We start from the raw sequence: 19,302 nt of genomic DNA on the forward strand, positions 1-19,302 counted from the left end.
TCCGTTCGTGGGGTGCTTTTTTTTTAAAAAAAAAGGGGGGGGATTTTTTTTTTGTTGTTTTTCTTTTCTATAAAGTCCGGAGCTGGTAGCGGGGGGGGGGGGGGGGGGGCGTGTGTGTGAGGGGCGAAAAGGAAAAAAAATAAAATAAAAAATAATAAATGGGGGGGGTGAGGATGGGGGGGGGCGACGAGCCTCCGAAAACAAGGAGCAAAAGAAACGGCTGCGCCTCCCGCGCCGCGGGGGAAGGCGGGGGGGGCCCCGGCGCCCCCGGCCCCCCCGTAGTGTGAGCTGGGCCCGGGGGCCGCGCCGCGCCGCCCTTCCTCCGGCCGGGCTCCGATGGGGGGGCGAGGAGGAAGAGGAGGAAGAGGAAGGCGGCGGGACGGGATGGGGGACGGGGGCGGGGGGGGGGGGGGGAGGAAAACGGGACCGAAACCGAGAAAAACCAAAGGACGTTCGTTACTAAGAGCTCGGCCGGGGCGGGGTGGAGGGGGGGGACGCGGATCAGTTGGAGTCGGAGTCGGACGAGTCTCCCGAGGAAGAGGAGGAGCTGCTGCTGCCCTCCGAGTCGTTGTCGTCCTCGTCGTCCTCGTCGTCCTCGTCCTCGTCCTCGTCGTTCTGCGGGAGGGGATGGGGCGGGGGGGCGGGTTGGCGGGCGCCGCGTCCCGGCTCCTGCGTCCCCCCCCCTTCCTCTCCCTTCTCTCCCTGCCGGCTCCCTCCCCGCTTCCCGGGGCGCCTCCGAAACCCGCTGCGCCGCCCCGGGGCGGAGGGAGGCAGGCGCACGAGTGAGTTTGCCAGTGCTCAGCGCGGCGGCAAAGCAGCACGCGGGGGCCGCGGGGGGGGGCCCTGCCCTATACCCTATACCCTATACCCTATACCCTATACCCTTACCCTCACCTCTGCCGCTGCCTGGCCCCGCGAGCCGGGGTAGGGCACCCGACCCGCCTCGTGCCTCAGTTTCCCCCCTCTAGAGCCGGGGAAGGACGAGGCGGTGAGCCGGGGCGAACGAGGGGGCCGAGACGCCTCACCTGTCCGGCGGCGAGCACAAGGCACGGACACGGTTTCTGGCCCCAGCGCCATCCAGCAAACTCTGATTTCAGTTGCACCGGTGCAAAGCTTTGACTCTGGTGACTTACTCGGCATTGACACTGGCGCAAACGGAGCCGAGACCAGACTCAGTATCTCCACCCGGAAAAAGACAGGAGGTTTTTTCTCTGCTCGCTGGGGCTCTGCGCAACCCGCCCCTCTGCGCCCCGGGGACCTGCGCCGGGGGGGGGGGGGGGGGACACGGCTCCTGGCGCGGCCGGCGGAGGGGACCCGGCCCCCCCCACCTCCCCTTTTTGCCGGGATGCTCCCCTGCCCCGGCGCCTACGGGACCCCCCCGGGCCCGACCGAGGGTGACGCCCCCCCTCCCACACCAACCCCCCCGCCGCCGCCTCACCTCGTCCCCGTCCTCGCTCTCCTCCTCGCTGCTGGACTCGGACGAGTCGCCGGCCTCCTCCGACGAGTCGCCGTTGTCGTCGTCGTCGTCGTCGTCTTCGTCGTCGTCGTCCTCCTCCTCTTCCTCCTCGTCGTCGTCCTCGGACTCCTGCGGGGACCCCGGCACCCTCCATGGGACCACAGCACCCTCCGCGGGACCCTGGTACTGACCACAGGACCCCGGCACCCTCCATGGGATCCTGGTACCCTCCATGGGATCCTGGTACTGACCACGGGACCCCGGCACCCTCCACGGGACCCTGGTACCTTCCATGGTCCATGGGACCCTGGTACTGACCATGGGATCCCGGCACCCTCCATTGGATCCTGGTACCCTCCAGGGGACCCTGGTACCGACCACGGGACCCCAGCACCCTCCATGGGATCCTGGTACTGACCACAGGATCCTGGTACCCTCCATGGGATCCTGGTACTGACCACGGGACCCCAGCACCCTCCATGGGATCCTGGTACTGACCACAGGATCCTGGTACCCTCCATGGGATCCTGGTACTGACCACGGGACCCCAGCACCCTCCACGGGACCCTGGTACCCTCCATAGGACCCTGGTACTGACCACAGGATCCCAGCACCCTCCACGAGATCCTGGTACCCTCCACGGGACCCTCCTCCTCGGCGGCGAGCCTCTCCCCGCTTCGCGCTGTGGACATCCCCAAAAGCCCCTTGGTTTATTACCGCAGAAAAAGGGGAGGCTGCCGAAAGCGGCAGGGGCCCGGGGGTGCACGCGGGATGGCCCCCCCATTCCCCCCCCCCCCGGAGGGTGCCGGGGGTCCCCCGCACCGGGGACGGCACTGCGCCGACTCACCGACTTGGACTGCATCGTCGGCTTCATCTTGGGGTTGGGGCCCCGGATCTTCCCTATGCTCTTGCGCTTCTGCGGGGGGGGGGAAACGAGGCAAAACCGTTCAGAGCAGCGGGGCCGTACAGCGCCTAGCGCGCGGCAGCGACGGCCGGGGCCCGGGCGCGCCGGGGCCGGCGGATACTCACGTTGGAAGTGTGCTCCTTGTAGGCAGCCCGCTCCTGGGGCGACAGGCTCTGCGGGGACGGAGCAGACGGTGAGGACGGGGGCAGCGCCGGGCGTGCGCCCTTGCGGGGGGGGGGGCAGAGCAGGCGAGGAGCCACCAGCTCCAGCCCCTTCCCCAAATTTACATATATATATATATAATTTTTTTTTTAATTTGCAAAATGGGAAAAGCCAGGTCTGGAGACGGCGGTTTCGCAGGGCCGGCCAGCGAGCAGAGAGCACCCCCAGCGCCGGCGGGGACACGCAGCCCCGGAGCCCGAGGGGTGCAAGGGGGGGCCGCAGGGGGGGGCTCACCTTGAGCCAGATGTCGAGGTGCACCTTGTACTGCTTCTGCTGCTCCTCCGCCAGCTTCTTGTAGTGGTCCTTCTGGCCCTGGGAGATGCGCTGCCAGCGGCTGCCGATCTCCACCATGCGCTCCTTCAGCGGCAGGTGGTTCAGCTCCCCGTTGGAGAGCAGCTCCTGGGAGAATTTCTGGTAACCGTTCCTGCAAGCGGGAAGTGGGGGGGGGACACGCAGAGAGCGGCTCAGCCGGCGCATGGCGGGGGACAACCCGGGCATCCCCCCGCCGCGGACAACCCCGCTCCCGAGGTGCATCCGCGCCAACCGCCGGGAATCCCAGCCCGGGGCCGCTCCGGGAGGCTTTCGAGCCGGCTCCGCCGCCCAGCCGGGCTGCCCCCCCCGCCCCCCCCCCCGATGCCCAGGGCACTCACATGGGGGGTTTCTTCGGCTCTCCCTGGAACTTCATCTTCTTGGCGGAGTTGGTGGAGCACGGCGGCGCCCGCATCTCGCTCAGCTCCCTCTGGGGCGGCAGCACAGGGAGGGGGGTCAGGGAGAGGGGCGGCTGCCGCGGGGGGGGGGGGGGGGGGCGCCGAGGGCCGGGGAGGGGGCAGCCACCCACCTCGTATCGCTTCTGATCCTCCGCCGCTTTCTTGATCCACATCAGCTTCTCCTTCTTCTCCATGTTGTTCCAAGTGGCCTCCATGGCCTTCAGCGCCTTGCCCCGGTCGTTCTGCGGCACGGAGACCCGCGGCGCCCCCCCGTTAGACGCCCCCGGGACGCCGGGGGGCCGTTCCCAGCTCGGCCGGGGCCGTCGCCGGCGGGGCGAGAGGGTGCCGGGCCGCTGCCCCGCCGCCGGGCGGGAGAAGCCGCCCCGTTCCCAGCTCCCTTCCCGGCCCGCCGCTCACCTTGAAGCGAGCCAGGTAGTCTCCAATGACGCTCTGCTGCCAGATCTCCTCGGCCGTCTTGGGAGACTCGGGCAGCTTCCCGCGCTCCTCTTTATCCGAGCCGTGCTTCTTCTCCGACTGCGCCTTCATAGCCGCCTCCCGCGCCTTGTACTTGGCCTGCGCGGGAGCGGGCGGCGCGGCTGAGAGCGCGGCACGAGAACCCGCGGCAGAGCCCGTCCGGCCGCCGAGCACCGGGCGGGGAGGCAGCGGGATGCGGCTCCCCCCCACCCAATCCCGGCACCGTCCGTGCCCGGCCCGGTCGGGACAACGCGGGGAGGGCGATTGCAAGCCACCGCGCGCCCCACCGAGGCGGGAGCCCCCCCACCAGCACATCCGTCATTCAGGACCTCCCCCCACCGAGAAACCCCCCGAGCCTTCGAACCGAGGCCCAAGGATCCTCCCGGGTTTTGATCCGACGGGTCGCATGGACAAACTGGATGGATCCAGCCATGCAAGAGGGACCAGGGCACAGCCAGGGCCACCCATCAGCGCCAGCACCAGCTCCCGGGCAAGCACCGGAGCTGCCACGCTCCCGGGGACCGATGTCCCCCAGCTCCGCTGCCCGGAGCGGGCAAAGCCCCTGGGCGGCAGGACGGGGCAGGCAGGGTCCCCGGGGACGGCAATAACCTTCTTCTTCTCGGAGAGGTCGTTCCACATGCGGGCCAGGAGCCGGGTCAGCTCGCTCTCCGACAGCTCCGGCCGCTCCTCCTGCAGCTGCTTCCGCTTCTCCTCCGAGAAGATGAACATGGCGGAGATGGGCCGTTTGGGCTTCTCCGAGCTGGCCTGCGGGAGCGACACGGGGCCGTGGGCCAGCGCACGGACAACCCGCCGCCGGCAGCCTCCCATCCCGGGAAAACCACGAGGAAAGCACAGGCAAAGGGAGCCCCCGGGGGCATCCCGAGGCGCCGCGCGAGGCAGCGACCCCATCGCGTGCCTCCGGCACGTGCCGCCCCGTCTCTCCAGCCGCCCGCGGCCCCTCTTACCTTGCCGGTCTCCGGCGAGGACTTTTTGGACGCGGGACTCGTCGCCCCTTTCCGGTTGCTGCCCAGCATCTTCTCCTCGCCCAGCACCCGCTGCTGCTCCTCCTCGGGCAGGCTCTGCGCGGCACAGGGGGGAGAGATGGGGTTAGACGGCTCCGGGCCTGGCGCTAACGAGGCTTTAACGCAATCAGGGGCCGGGGACGCCGAGGAGGGGGCACCGAGGTGCCCAGCCGGTTGGAGACCGGAGCGAGGGGAGCCCAGGTCGTGCAGATCCGAAAGCCGCCGCGGACGCAGCCCCCGCGCCCCCGTTACCCCGCTCCCAGGGCGACGTCCGTTCTGCCCCGGCTCCGGCTCCTCCGCTTCCTCCCCGCGTGCCGTGGGCAGGTGCACCGCCGGCTTTTCCACCCCCTCGCGCCCTTGCGAGCGAAGCCGGGGCCGCGTCACGTCCGCCCGGGCCGGGCTGGCATGCGGGGGGGGGGGGGGGGGGGGGGGGGCAGAGCGCGATGGCGCGCCTGCGCCCGGCACGGCACGGCACGGCGCGGAGCAACCCGGCGGCTCCCCCGCCTACGCGCCGGCCGGGGGAAGGAAGCGAGAGACTCGCTGCCGCCTGCCTCGTGCGCGGCCGCTGGCGGCGGCCCCTTCCGCCCCCCCGGCCCCGCTCGCGCCAAGCCTCCTGCTCCCTCCTCCTGACGTCCCCGCGCTCCGCCGGGAAGCACCGGGACCGGGCGTTAGGGCAGCCAGGGAAGGGACCTGACCCCGCACGGGTGCGCGGCTCCCACCGCTGGGTCCCCCCCGTGGTTTGGGGGGAGCAGAGCGGGGCAGCAACAGCGCGGCCCCCCCCGTTCTGCCGCCTCAGCCCTGCGCTGCAGCAGCCTCCCGGCCAGGGCTCCCCCCCCCCCCCGGGGCCCCGCTCACCTCCAGGAAGCGGAGCAGCTCGATCTCGTAGTCTTTCTTTTTCTGGGGGGGGGGGACGGAGAGGTCTGGTTACACAGAGACACCCCACCCTGCCGCTGTTCGGGAGCCCCCCCCCGGCAGCAGCATCCTCCACCCGGACCATCGTCTGCTCCCACGCGCAGGGGAGATGGAGACGGAGGACGAAGGCAGGAGACCAGGGACCCCGGGGACACTGGTGACCGAGACCCCAAGAGCAGGCACTGGGGAAGGCTCGGGGGCTCGTTTCCAGTGAGATTGCCAAAAGTCCTCTTCTCCCGTCCCTCCCTCCCCGTGGCGCTGGTGGCCGTCTGTCCGTCCGTCCGTCTGCCCACCCGCCCGTCCATCCTCACCTGATCGCACTTTTTGTGGTACGCATCCTTTTCCTTCTGGGAGAGCAGCTTCCACTGCTGGCTGCACAGCACCATCCGCTCGGTGCTGGGCACGTCTTTCATGTTGGCCATCAGCTCTGCACAGTACAGGGAGTAGCTGTTCCTGCAACCGACGGAGGGAGCCAGCGTTAGGGACAACCCGCCCCACGCGTGTCCCTCTGCGGAGCCGGCTGGCTGCTCGCAGCCCCCCATGGTCCCCAGCATCCTCTCCTGCCCGCTGGGTTACGCCAGGCAGTGAGGCACCGCACCGCGCTCCAGAGGTGGCTGCACTTCAGGGAAGCGAGTGCCAACATCTCTGGATAACCCCCAACCCCGGAGCACACAGCATCGCCATAAACCTCGCTCAGGTTCTCTGCAAACGGATATTTAAGGATGGAATTAATGGGGTCATCGACAGCCCATGTCCATGGTCCCAGCAATGGTGCTCCTGGGGCTCTCAAAGCCAGAGAGACCACCAGTTTCCTCGTTAGCGAGAACCAGCGTCTCAAGAGCCCGAAGCAACAGCTTGGAGAGGGACGCATCCCTCGCGCCTGAACGGCGAGGGGCGGCAGGACACGCCGGGGACACACGGCACGCCGCGTCCTCCCCACCGTCGCGGGACAGCACTCACGGAGGCGGCTTGGTGGGTCGTCCGTCAAACTTGTCCTTGAGCTGGCGCTCAGCCTTGGTGAGGGTGGAGCGGGTGATGCCCTCCTCGCTGAGGTTCAGCTCGGGGTGCTTCTGGATGTAGTCACGCATGATCTCCTGCAAAGGACGGACAAGCGGTCAGGAGAGGGGCTCCGATCCCCGCCTGGCTGGGGGCCGGAGGAGGAGGAAAGAGAAGCCAACCATTGCCCTAATGAGCTCCCCAGGGGAACTTCTCCCTGCCCCGAACGTCGCTGGAGGAGGCAGGGCTCAGACTCGCTAGGGACCTGCGGGGACCTGGCTGAAGGCCCATGCTGCCTATCGGGAAGAAGGTGGGCTAGTGGCTGGAGCCGTCGGGCCAGGCGGCTGGCGGCCGGGCGGCAGAGTGGCTCGGAGTGAACGTGGGGGCGAGTGTGGAGGGGAACGGGTGAGGCTGGTCCCTACCTCGTACTCCTTCCGCTGTTCCAGGGCCTTATGAATCCATTTCAGCCTCTTTTTATCCGAGAGTTGAGACCACTGCTTGCCCAGCGACTCTTTCACCTCCTTCGTGGTGGCCTGAAAACCCAAAGCCAGAGGTGAGGGCAGATGGGTAAAATCCAAAAAAAGAAGGGGGGGGGGGGAAAAAAAGGGGCAAAAATAGCGGGGCCCGCCTGCCCCGGCGGCGCCCAGTCGGGGCCGCGGGGGGGCTGCGAGCCGAGCTCGCGGCGGGGAAGGGGGTGCGTGCGAGTGTGGGGCATGGCCGGAGGTGGGTGCCTGTGCTGGAAATCCTTGCTGCCCTGACTCATGCGAAAGGCTGTGGTCACCCCTTCGACTGCAGGCATAAAACGGGGGGCTATAGCCCCCGGAGCCTCTTCCAGGTGTGCGGAGCCCCTCCTTACCTCCGTCCAGACTGCTGGGAGCTTCTAGCGGCGTCTTCCAGCCCGTCCCCCCCCCCCCCCTAAAATGCTTCTCTCGTTTCCCCCTCCTCTCCCCCCAGCAGCGGGGTGCAGGACCCCTCATCACTCACGCTCACACGCACTCCCACCCACCGTACTCACATCTGGACGCACTTTCAAGTAGATCTTCTTCTCGTGGTTGTACCACAGCTGCTGGGGGGTCTTGGGTTTTTCGGGGACGTCTGATTTCTTGGCGTTCTGGATGAGGTCCGGGTGATCTTCCCTTTACCCGGCAGGGAAGCGGGGAAGGGAGAGCGTTACGGAGGTCGCAGGGGAAGGAGCGCACCCTCTAAGCCTCCCCGCCAAGGGACCACCGCGACCGCAGGGCTGAGCCTCCGCGGGGCTCCGGTACAGGGGGCCGGAGGGGCCCTCGCGAAAAACAGGAGGGTTTTAGGAGAGACCGAGGTCCGTGCTTCTCGGGGAGCATAAGCTATGAGCATCCCCTTTAATGCACTGCACTTGGCTGCATCCCTGGAGCGGCTGCATCCCTGGAGCAGCAGCATCCCTGGACCGGCAGCAAGCTACAGGTCACCGGGATCGCCGGGAACCACCTGGAGCGCAGCAACCAGGCTCCAAGGGAAGGCTTGTGGGAAACGGAGCGGTCGCTAGAGCGTTTAACCACGCCAGCGACAGGGTGCCTGTGCCCCGCTTGCAATCACTAATGCACAGAGCGCAGCCGGTCCTCTGCCCCGTGCCAGGCTGGCTGAGCGTCCCAGCTGGGGGGCTGCTTGCAGACACTTTTTCCTTGCTCTTTTCTCAGTCCCCCCTGTCCCTTCGCCTCCGCCTTTAAATCGTAACGCCCAGCGGGGCTTCCTCCGCAGGCGGGGAGGCCGGCTATGCCCCGGAGGGGAAACACGGCGGCTGCCTGCTCACCTGAACCTCGCCAGGTTCCTCTCAAACTCCTGCTTCTCTCGCTGGAAGTCCTGGATGTATTTCATCTGGGGGCGCAGAGCGGCCGGGAGGGGGAGAGGGACGTTAGCATCGGGGAACGGGCAGGCAGACACGTCCCTGCCACCCGCGCGGGACCGGGCACCCCGCCGCCCCCGGGGGCACTCGAGGGCTCTCCGGCTCGCAGGGCTGGTGCTGCAGCCCCCAGCCGCGGGGTTTCTAGCGTGCCCTGGGCTTTAGGGGCGCGAGTGTCCCCTCTCCTCCAGCACAAGCCCGGGAAATGTGCCACTTGGTGACAGCCTGGGGCAAGAGGGCACAGCAGGACCTTGCGCCCAGGACCTTCACTGCTGGTGCTAAGTCAACCCAGGCCGAGAAGAGCCAGGGAGGTCCTCAGGGGCACCCGCCTGGGCGCCAGGGCTCTCCAGCCCCGGCCAAGCCCTCGGCCGCCTCTCGAGCCGCAGGCAGGCTCGGCCGCTCTCCTCCCAGCGCCTCCCAAAGACGCGGCCCCGGAGCAGAGCCGGGGCGCGATTAACCCCGGCAGCGAGTATGGACTCATGCGGCGCCAAAGCCACCAGCCGGGTCCAGCTGGACGGACGCACAGACCCAGCTCGCCTCCGCCCTCCCGCCCCACGGATCCTGGGAACGGGGACAGCAGAAGGAAAGGAAGCCCTACTGGTCTGACGGGACTAAACGAGCGCCCGGGCTTTTCCCACCGAGGGCAGCAAACCCTCACGGGGCAGAGGCCGGGCTCTGCCGGTTTTCCTGGGAGAGCCGGGCGTGCAGAGCCCCCATCCATCCCCGGAGCACGCGCGCGCCCTGGGCAGGAAGGCACACACGGGCAAGAAGAGGTTTCCTAACCCAATCCGTACCTTTTTCTTCTCGGGAAGCTCCTTGTATTTCTTGGACAGGATCTTGGTGAGATCCAGGTTGCTCATTTCGGGGTGAAGCTTGGCGTATTTGGCCCGCTTCTCCATGAAGAAGCGGAAGTAGGGAGTCAGGGGCTTCTTGGGGAAGTCGGGGTGTTTCTGGGGAGAGAGCGCGGCGGAGACGCTGAGCCGGGACGAGGGAGGCAGGAGGAAGGGGCAGCGGCTGCCCCCACGCCACCCCGCCGCGGCCGCTGCCCCACCTGGCCCGGCCGGCCAGGAATAGCACGGCGCTGCCCGGCTCACGGCCCCCGGCGCTAATCTTGGACGCGGGCTCGCAGCCCTGCGCCCGGCGATATTAAATGTACCCTGCGCTTGGCCCGGACCCAGAGCCCACAGCCTCCGGAGCGCTCGCCCGCCCCGGGAAGCCGGTCACGGGGATTAGCCAGCGGCGAGGTCCCAACGGGAGACCTGCGCCGGCGTCAGCCCCTGGCCCAACGCCCGGCCCGGGGAAGCAGGGCTCCCCCGGTTCCTGCCTCGGTGACCTACCTTGAGCTTCTTGCCCTTGTAAGGATTCTTGACGTGCTCTTCAGCGTCCATGATGAGCTCCGTCAGGGTCCGGAACTTCCTCACCTGCGGGAGCAAAGAAGGGCCCCAAACGCTGAGCACGCCGGGCGCCGGGGAGGGGACGGGTCCCCGCGCGGCACGGCATGGCACGGCATGGCGCAAGCCCAAGCGGCTTCATAACGCCACCGCGCAATGACTTGGACGCCGGTGCCTCCGATGGCGGCTCTTCCCTCCGCACGGAAAGGCGGACCAGCGCGGGGAAGTTTGCAGCGCCGCGGGCAGCGGGATGGCGTCAGCCCTAAGGGCTGAGACTCGGCGCGCTGAACGGGGGCTATTCGAGCGGGCCTGGGAGGTCGCCGGCACGCTCGGCCGGGCCTCGTGGCGACCCCTCCGACACCGTGACGCCGCCGGGACCCCCGAGGCGAGCGCGAGCGCGGTTACCTCGTTGGAGATCTCCATCCACTTCATCTTGCACATCTCCCCCGAGAAGTCCTTGAAAGCCACTTTCTCCCAGTCCAGGTGGGACTCGGTGGTTTTGAACTTGCTCCCGTCGTTGGAAGGCAGGTTGTTCTTCATGCACTCCAGCAGAGTCAGCATGTCCTCCTGCGACCAGCGGTCTGAGCGGCAGAGAAACGGGCTCAGCGGCGGCGCCGGGCAGGCGACCCTCCCGGCAAGCCGGAGCAGAGGCAGCGTGGGACCCGCCACTGCCGTCTCCTCGCCCGCGGAGCGGCAGGACGCAGGGACTACAGCTCCCAGCGTGCAGCTCTGCCGGCTGGACTGCACGCCGCGACACGTAATCTCCGCACGCTGCCTCCCGAGATTAAAGATCAAAGGGATGTGGCTGTTTCCATCACCCCGGAGCAACTTTCTACGGGCCAAACAATCCGGGCAAAGCTAGAAAATCCACTCGGCGCAAACCAGAGAGACTCGTTCATCCCGGCGCGCCATCAGATAAGGCGACGGCTCTGCCGCCCGGGAGCCGAGGGCTGCTCCCTTCGCACAGAGGCAAAGCCCTCTCGGACGGGACGGGATGCGAGCTAAGCGCTCTCCAGCCGGGAAGGCCACTGGGGGAACCTGCTTTCCAAGCAGGAAAAAATGTGCCCAGGGCAACGGGAAACCCCCCAGCGCGGGGCTTCCTTAAACTGGGAGAGCCTTGCCATCACCTGGGATGTGGGTCCACACTGACCTCTGCCAAGGTCAAAGCTCAGGGACACCCGGATCCGGGCCTGGAGCCCGGCACGGCCCCGTCCCACAGTGGGGTGCCAGATGGGGCAGGGGTGATGCTTACGCCACCCCAAGACCCCCCGAGCTGTCCTCTCTCCGCCAGGAGGAGCGCGGACGAGTTTCCGGCTGCCCCAGCTCCGGTTTCCCTCTGCACGCCAGAGCCGAGCGCTCGCGGCCACCCACGGCCGTGGGGCGCCCTGGCCCCCGCGGCACCGAACCCCTCCCAGGCGGGCCGGGCTCACCTCCGCCGCCCCGGCGCAGGGTCCCGCACCGCTCCGGGGAGCCTCTGCCGGGAAAGGGGAAGCGGCAGCCGAGCCAACCTGCTCTCAGCCCCGTCGCGCCTCCCGCCCGGGATATGGGCTTGCCGCCGGAGCAGCAACGCCGCGAAGCGGGAGAGAGACGGGAAACCTCTCCCCACCGCGGCCAGGGGTTCCAGGGCGCGTCAAGAGGGATCGGAGCCAGGCGCGTGCTGGGGCCGGCATTTTTTGCCCGTTTTCCCCATCCCCTTCCCGACCCCACGGCTGCCGCGGCGATGCCTCGTCCTCCCGGCGCCTTTGCCCCGGGGGCTGCTACGAGCACCGGGGCTGCGGAGTTGCCCACGAGGCTGAACGGGGCGGCCAGTGCCCCGGGCATGATTTATCCCGGGCTCTGCTGGCACGGGCAGGGCCGGCGCTATATTAGGAAAGCTGCCCCGGTGTAATTAAATCCATCTAAAGCCCCAGCAAAGGCCACGTGCTCCGGCCGGGTGCGCTCAGGGCAAATGAGCCGCCGGCAAGCGAGGGGGAAGCGGGGAGGAAAGGCGCGCGGGAGGGTTTGCTCCTCCTGTCCGGGCTTGCGCCGAGTTCAGGGTGAGCCCTGGGCACCTGCCCACGCTGGCAGGGAGGCAGGGAGGCAGGGAGGGAGGGAAGGGGGCCGGAACGGAGCCAGGCGCCGTCCCCGCGAGGCCCCGAGCGCCGCGCGGGGGTTTTGGGGCGGCCGATGGGCAGAGCCCCTCGGCGCCGGCAGGCTGCCCCGCTAAACGCCCCTTTTCTTTTTCCTTTTCTTTGCCTTTTTTTTTTTTCCTTCCACTTTTCAATAAAAAAAAAACAAAAAACACTGAACCTCTGATGTCATCCTGGGGTCTGGAAGCCGGAGGCCCAAGGTAACGGCTCGGCTTTTAATTCAGCCCAGATGTGAGCGGTGCAGCTCCAGCGAACGCGGCACCTCTTTGTGCCAGCCCGGGCCGCGCTCGGCTCCCGAGCCGAGGCGCCGGCGACCCAGGGCGCCTTCCGCCCAGCCGCAGAGGCGACGCTCCCCGGCCGCCGCTGCCGCCGGCCGCTGCCCCGGCGCCGGCCCCCCGCGGAAAAGCCGGACCCCCCGGCAGCGTCTGCGTTTGCCGGAGCCCGCGCGGATGCTCCGCTCCCCGGGGCCGGACCGAAAGGGCCTTGCCGAGGTTTTTAAAACGTGGCATTTGCTGCAAAGAGCCGTTTGAGGCCGGCGGTGCGGAGCGGGGCGGGGGGGTGTCCGCGCGCCTCCGGGCCCCTCTCACCTTGGTTTTTGGGAGCTGTCATTTCCAAGTCCGTAGGGCACTCGGCTTCTCCGTTCATTCTCCAGCTGCCCGACGCCAGGACAAGCCCCTGGGGGTCCCTCTCCGGCTCTGCCGTAGCTCAAGGGCGCGCGGCTCTGCAAGCGGAGGGGAAGCGGCGCTAGGCAGCCCGGCCGCGCCGAGCCCACACCTGCGCGCGGCGCCGGGCGGGGGCCCAGGAGTCCGGGCACCCCCCCCCCCGCACCCCCCTGTCCCCCTCGCGCTCCCGCTGGGGTCCAGGCGAGGGGGGACCCCGGGATTTGGGGGGGTCCAGAGATCCCGGGGGGATCCCGGCCAGGCGGTGCAGCCCCCCGGAGGGAGGGAGGAGGGAAGGGGGGGCACAGGTCCGAGGGACGGGGTGGGGGGAGCGGGATCCAGGGGGGATCCCACCAGATCCAAGGGACCCCGAGGTGGGGGGACCTCAACGGGAGGGATCCCACAGATCTGGGGATCATCCCCGGGGGGGGGGGGGAACTCTCTCAGAGGGACCCCCCAGCCCCCTTGGGGTGCCAATTTGGGGGGCTCTGGGGGAAGGATCTCCCCATATCCCGGGGGGGGGATATTTCCACAGGGGGTGGGGCTCCAGGGGAAGGATCCTCACAGCTCCCGGGGCGTGTGTGTGGGGGTGATATTTCTGGGGGGGATCCACAGAGCCCCAGGGAGGGATCACCCGGTGGAGCAGGCCAGAGGCCTCGGGGGGGGGGGGGTCCCAGAGCCCGTGGGCAGTTGGGGGGGCAGAACAGGCCAGATCCCAAGCCCGAGGGGGAGATCCATCGCCCGGCGGGGGGGGGGGGGGAGACAGGCTGCAGGCCCGAGGGAGGGAGGAGCAGCAGCCCCGGGGGAGCAGGCCCGGGGGATCGGATCGGTGGATCGGCTGCGGGGAGCAGCCCCAAGGCCGAGGGACAGCAGGGGGGGGGTGGATCGCCCCGGGGGGAAATCACTCGGGGGAGGAATCACTCCGGGGGGGGGGGCGGGTCGCCCCGGGGGAGCAGGCCTAGGCCCGGGGGGGGGGGGCCGGAATTCCCCCCCCCCGGAGAAGGCCCGGCCCCGGGGGGGGGCGGATCGCGGGCGGGGGAGGGATCCCGGCGGGGCGGGGGGAGGGATCGGCGGCGGGGCGGGGCGGGGGGCGATCGCGGTGCGCGCGCACCGGGATCCCCGGGCGGGCGGGGGGGGGGGAGCGGGGCGCCGGGATCCCCGGGGGGGGGGGCAGGATCCCGGGCCCGGAGGGGGGGGGGAGGAGGAGGAGGAGAGGGAGGAGGAGGAGGAGGAGGAGGGGGAGGAAGGGGCCGGGCCGGCGGGCGGAGGCGGGGAGGCCGCACATGCCCTGCGCAGCCCCGGCGCCGCCGGCCAGCGCGAGTCTCCTCCTCCGCCAGGCAGCAGGAACCGGGTGGGACCGCGCGCGCGGGCGGCCCCGGCGGCGCCTCCCTGCCCGCCGCGGCCGCGGCCCCTCCGCCCGCCCCCGGCCGCGCCGCGCCGCCGGCTCCCGCCGCTGCTGCCGCCGCCGCCGCCCGGGCGCCAGCGCGCGCCGCGCCGCCGCCTCCCCCGCCCGCCCGCCCGCCCGCCCAGACAATGGAGCGGCCCCGGCGCCGGCCCCGCTCCGCTCCCCCGGCTCCGCTGCGCTCCGCTCCCCCGGCCGCGCCGCGCCGCGCTGCCCTCCCGGCCCTGCCCCGCCGCCGCTCCGCTCGGCTCCGCTCCGCTCCCCCGGCTCTGCCCTGCCCTTCCCTTCCCTTCCCCGCCGCGGCTCCGCTCCGCTCCCCCGCCGCGGCTCCGCTCCGCTCCGCTCCCCCGCGCCGCGGCTCCGCTCCCGCCCCCGGCCGCGCTGCATGCGGCCGCCGCGCCGCTCCGCTCCCCTCCGCGGCCCCCTCGCCGCCGCCGCCGGGCGCTGCAGCCCGCTGGGGCCCGGGCAATGCGGCGCGGCTCTGCTTCCCCCCCCCCTCCCCTTCTCCTCCCGTGCCCTCCGCCGCGGCTTTCCCCCCCCCGCCGCCGCGGTTACCGGGCTCGGCGCGGCGCGGCCGCTCTCCGCCGCGGCACACAATGGCCGGGCTGCGCCCGCCTCCGCCCGCCGTTCCGCGCCGCTCCGCGCCGGGGCGCGCCGCGCCGGCTCCGCCGCCCGCCCGCCCGCCCGCCGCAGCCCGCCGCCCTGGGCGCTGTGCAGCCGGCGCGGTTATAAAGCCGAGACAAACCCACCTCCCGAGGCTCCGGGCTGCAGGGGGAGGGGGGGAGCTCGCCGAGCCGCCGCAGCCCCAGCCCCGCCGGAGCCGCTGGGGGAAGAAGGAGGAGGGGGAAGGGGGGGCGGGGATGCCCGGCTGGGGGCGGCCGGGCAGCTGCAGCGAGCCGGGCGAGGGCAGCGCGACCTCCCCGCACCGACCCCCGGGGAGCGGCTCCTACCCACCCCCCCGCCGCCGCCGCCCCCTCCTCCTCCTCCCCCGACCCCTCCTCGCACGGCGGAGCCCAGAAACACCCACCCACCCAGCGGGGGGCTGGAGCCCCGCTCCCGGTCCGGGGGAAGAAAGGAAGAAAGAAGGGGGGAAGAGAGGCAAAAAAAAAAAAAAAAGAGGGGGGGGGGGAAAAAGAAGCGAAGAAGGGAGGAAAAATAAAGCGGGGGGGGGGAAGCGGACGAGCCCGGGCACGCACCCTCCGGAGCGCGGCCGGGCGGCGCCGAGCTCCCCGCCGCGGCGCGGGACTCACCCGGGCTGGGGAAAAACAACCGCCCAGCGCTGGAAGCCTGCCCCCGAAATCCAGCTGCAGCAGCCGGGGAGGGAGGGAGGGCGAGCGGGAAGGAGGGAGGGAGCGAGGAGGAGGAGAGGGAAGGAAGGGAAGGGAAGGAGGAGGGGGGGGCACCGAGGCCGCCGAGCCGTGCGCTCCCCCCGCGCCGAGCCCCAGCGCGGTGCCCCCCGCCGGCGCGGCCCGGCCCGGCGCGGCGCGGCGCGGCGGGGAGCGAGCGAGCGAGCGCCGGCGGCGGCTTCCTGCCCGCAGGGCCTGCGCGGCCGCCCCGGGGAGCGGAAAAAAAAAATATATTAAAAAAAATATATTTTTTAAAAATATAAATCAACCCTCCCCTTCCCCAAACGGCCGCCACCAAACCTTCCCCCCCACCTTCGCTGCGATCGGAGCGGCGGCGCCTTACCGAGCCCGGTGCGCGGCGGCAGCTGGAGCCCGGGGAGGAACAAAGCGCCTCCTCCAGCCCCGCCGGCGGAGCGGCGCGGCGGCGAATGGCGAGCCCGGGCGGCGCGGCACGGCACGGCGCGGCGCGGCGCGGCGCGGCTCCGCTCCCCCGGCGCACGCACGTACCTGCGGGCCCGCGGCTGGGGCCGCGGCTCGGCGGGGCCGGGGCTCGGCGGGGCCGGGGCGGGGAGCGCCGGTTGAACGGCGGCCAGCTCTGCAGCGCTGGCCCCGGGCGTGGACGCGCTCCAGTCCCCGCAGAGAGATCGCGCTTCCCCCGCCTCCATGGCGCTGCGTTTCTCTTCCAATCAGCCGGGCTCTGCGCGCCGGGGTCCGCCGCCAGCCTCGCCGCTCCCCAGCGGCGCCCGCCGGCCGCCGCCGCCCCGCGCTCCCACCGCCGCTCACTGTGTTTTTTATTGCTCTTTGCTTTTGCAACACTGTAGCGAGAAGAAAAGAGGAGGAGGAGGAGGAGGAAGGAGAGAGGAGGGAGGGGGGGGAGGAAAAAAAAATCTCCTTACATGTGCAACAATCCTCTCCTGGCGTTTGCATAAAAAAAAAAAGGGGGGGGTGGGAAGCGCGGGGGGTGGGAGGGGGGGGGAAGCCGAGCCGCCTCCCGCCCCGGTGGGTCCCCTCCGACCCCGCGGGCCGCCGCCGGGCCACCCCCGGCGCGGGGCGCCGAGGGCGGGGAGCGCCCGGCGCTTGCGGCCGCGCTGCCGCCGCCCGCCCGGCCCCGGCCCCGGCCCCGAGCGCCCGGCCGCCGCCGCCGGGACACGGCCACGCTCGGGGATTTCCCCGGCGGGGCGGGCGAGGGGCAGTTTCCTCCCCTCTCTCCCTCCCTCCGCTCCCCTCTCCCTTTCTCCTTCTCTCTCGCTCTTAATTTTTTTTAATGCAATTTCTCCAACTCCACCTTTGTTGTGCTGGGCGTCATTCCCCGCAGCCAATCCCGGCCGGGCAGCTGCCTGCAAATTACCGGCCATCCCAAGCTGCCTGCAAATTACGGGCCATCCCAGGCTGCCTGCACACTGCCGGCCACCCCGGCTTGCCTGTGCCTCGCCGGCCGCCCCAGGCCGCCCGCCCGCTCCCGGCCTCCCCCGGCCGCCCCCGCTCCCAGGCCGCCGGCGCCTTCCCGGCCATCCCGGGCCGCCCGCGTGCGACCGGCCGGCTCGAGCCGGCTGCGCGTTCCCGGCCATCCCGGGCCGCCCGCACGCTCTCGGCCGGCCCTGTGCGCCAGCAATTCCCCCCGGCACCTGCCAAAATGCACGGAGCAGGGTCGGGAGCTGGTGGGAACCCCCGGGACCCCAAGGGATAGGGAGGCAGAGCGCACGGCTGCCTGGCTTTGCCGGCTGCAACTGCCGCAGAGATGCCAGCAGGCACCTCACCATCTGGTCGCATGGGAAATACGCCCAAAATCCAGGGGGTTTTCACTTTGCAAAGAAAGGGAAAAAACAGCCCCTCGGTGCAGGTGCCGTCGGCCCCACAGGCTGATGCAAGCGGGTTATTTGGGCCTTGTCTGCAGGCGAAGGAGCAGCCGGCCGAGCTGCCGGCTCCCCGGTGGGAGCGTTGCCGCACAGGCCTGCTCTCCAGCCGGCATGGCCACCGAGGCGTGCCAAGCGGCACCGCGGCCCCAGCAGTGAGCAGAGCTAATCCCCTTGGCCAAAGATTAAAAAATATATATATTTATCCTGCATGGAAAGGGCCGCTTGGCTGAGCTGTTTTTCCTGTTCTAAATTAGGTGAAATGTCACTGTTTTGCAAGAGGGGAAAAATTGCAAAAAAAAAAATAAAAAATTTAGAGACAATCAGGCCAAACATTTGAACATTGACATTTTTAATCTTCATTTTTTTAATTTCTCAAAGACCCATTTGAGTGGAAAGCAGCTTTCAGAAAGCCTGGCAGATGTCTCACCTCAACAACATCCACGTTTCCCCCTTTTATTTTATTTTTAAAGCTCCCACACCACTGCAAGCCAGCGACGCCTCCTAACCAAAAAGCCATTTTGGATGGGAAACTCCCAGCTCGCTCTAGCTGGTGCACTGCTGACACTGAGCTGCACTCGCGGATGGCCTGAAATGCGGTTATTTCCTTTTTGCTACCAAAAAGGAAAGCTGGAGCATGAGAACCGGCCGTAAAAACCTGCAGCGGGCTGGCAGAAATGAAGGCGCCTCACAAATACCTGCCCCAAACGTTCTCCTCCTTGCTCTGCTCTGCGCTCCTCCGCTCCAGAGGGCTTCCTGCCTGCAAAGGGAATTTTTTTTTAATTGCTGTTATTTGTCTATAGGGGTATTTTTGCAAATAAAGGTATAAAGATTGCATGCAAAGGTACACGCATGTCCGCAATCTTGTTGCCGTTTCTCGCATCTCTGGCAGGCTCCCAGCTTTCAGAGCATTTCGCCCCGACGCTGTGGATGTTAGCGAAGGCCGCGGCACCGTTTCCCATCGGCGGTCGCTCGGCCAGGCCGGGGTGCCGGTCCCCGCCGTGCGATGCAGGCCCGTGGGCTCAGCACCCGGATGGGCCCCGCGCGGCCCCGTGTGTCTCCGCGTGCAGCTCCGATGCTGCAAGGAGCGGCAGAGATTGCGCCAGTCGGTGTGAAAAATCGCCTGTGTCAGCACAGCCGGAGGGGGGAAAAGCCCACCCCAGCTCCCTGCAGTTTCACCTTAAACCTGTGATTGCCATCAGAAAAATTGAATTATCCCAGGAGGAGATTTTTAATCGGAGGCTGTCGCAGTGACACGGCGCTTCAAGAGCCCGCTCCAATGCCCCGGTGCTCTCCAGACTGGACCTGTCCCGTCTCCGGCTACGGGGATGACCACCAAAACTCACCCCAGGAGAGCAGTTTGGAGCTGGGGTGGGTTTGGGAAGCCTCTTCCCTGGGCACTGGTAGCCTAAGGCCACCGGGACCCTTCCCCAGGGAGCGCAGGGAAGCTTGCCCCAGATGGAGTGGCCTCTGCGCAAACACCTCTCCCAAAAACACGTCCCCACCTTCCTCCCGGGCGTGCGGGTTGCCTTACGTGCGATTTTTCCATGGAAGAAGCCAGCGTAAGGGCCTTGCTCGGAAGCACGGGAATGCCAGAACGTCGCTGGGATTTGCAGAGTTTTTCTGCCCCCCCCCCCAATCTTCGGGGAATGGCTCCGCAGGTTTTCCTGCAGGTCACCAAAACCCCCTGCACCGAGTGAAGGGGGGGGGGGGGGACGGGGACACCCATGCTTCAGCCCAAGCTGCCGAGAGCTGAAGGCTCAAAACCCGTAGCGAGGGGAGCTTCAGGGCGCCTCGACAGCCGCCCCGCGGTGTGGCTTCCCATTCTGGGGCTGCTGCGTGGTGGCTTTTTTTTTTTTCTTTTTTTTTTTTTTTTCTGCATTTTCGCTTGATAGGTGTCTGGCATAAAAATAGCAATAAGCAGCACTCGGCTGCAAGCCGCGGGGAGAAGCG

The 19,302-nt window shown here is 68.9% G+C and overlaps 1 protein-coding gene across 9 annotated transcripts; it reads right to left on the bottom strand.

Annotated features, from left to right (window-relative positions):
• Positions 1-406: 406 nt before the first annotated feature.
• On the bottom strand, positions 407-16,251 carry UBTF (upstream binding transcription factor). Of its 9 annotated transcripts, none has more exons than XM_067312009.1 (22): positions 16,004-16,251; positions 12,677-12,810; positions 10,366-10,541; positions 9,907-9,990; positions 9,364-9,519; positions 8,480-8,544; positions 7,709-7,829; positions 7,116-7,226; positions 6,658-6,791; positions 6,009-6,150; positions 5,641-5,682; positions 4,729-4,842; positions 4,373-4,528; positions 3,707-3,862; positions 3,421-3,531; positions 3,233-3,321; positions 2,817-3,006; positions 2,486-2,533; positions 2,304-2,372; positions 1,439-1,585; positions 1,026-1,145; positions 407-615 (listed from the first exon to the last, which is right to left on the bottom strand). In XM_067312009.1, the coding sequence occupies exons 2-22, from the start codon at positions 12,732-12,734 to the stop codon at positions 502-504; spliced, it is 2,403 nt and encodes an 800-aa protein (XP_067168110.1). In that variant the 5' UTR covers positions 12,735-12,810; positions 16,004-16,251; the 3' UTR covers positions 407-501. The 9 variants fall into 9 exon arrangements, with proteins under 9 accessions (XP_067168110.1, XP_067168105.1, XP_067168109.1 ...); XM_067312004.1 differs by having other exon boundaries at positions 7,700-7,829; XM_067312008.1 differs by lacking the exon at positions 16,004-16,251 and adding an exon at positions 15,840-15,859 and having other exon boundaries at positions 7,700-7,829.
• Positions 16,252-19,302: the final 3,051 nt, after the last annotated feature.

The sequence above is a fragment of the Apteryx mantelli genome, chromosome 28, assembly GCF_036417845.1.
Source record: "Apteryx mantelli isolate bAptMan1 chromosome 28, bAptMan1.hap1, whole genome shotgun sequence".
Classification (NCBI taxonomy): Eukaryota; Metazoa; Chordata; class Aves; order Apterygiformes; family Apterygidae; genus Apteryx; species Apteryx mantelli.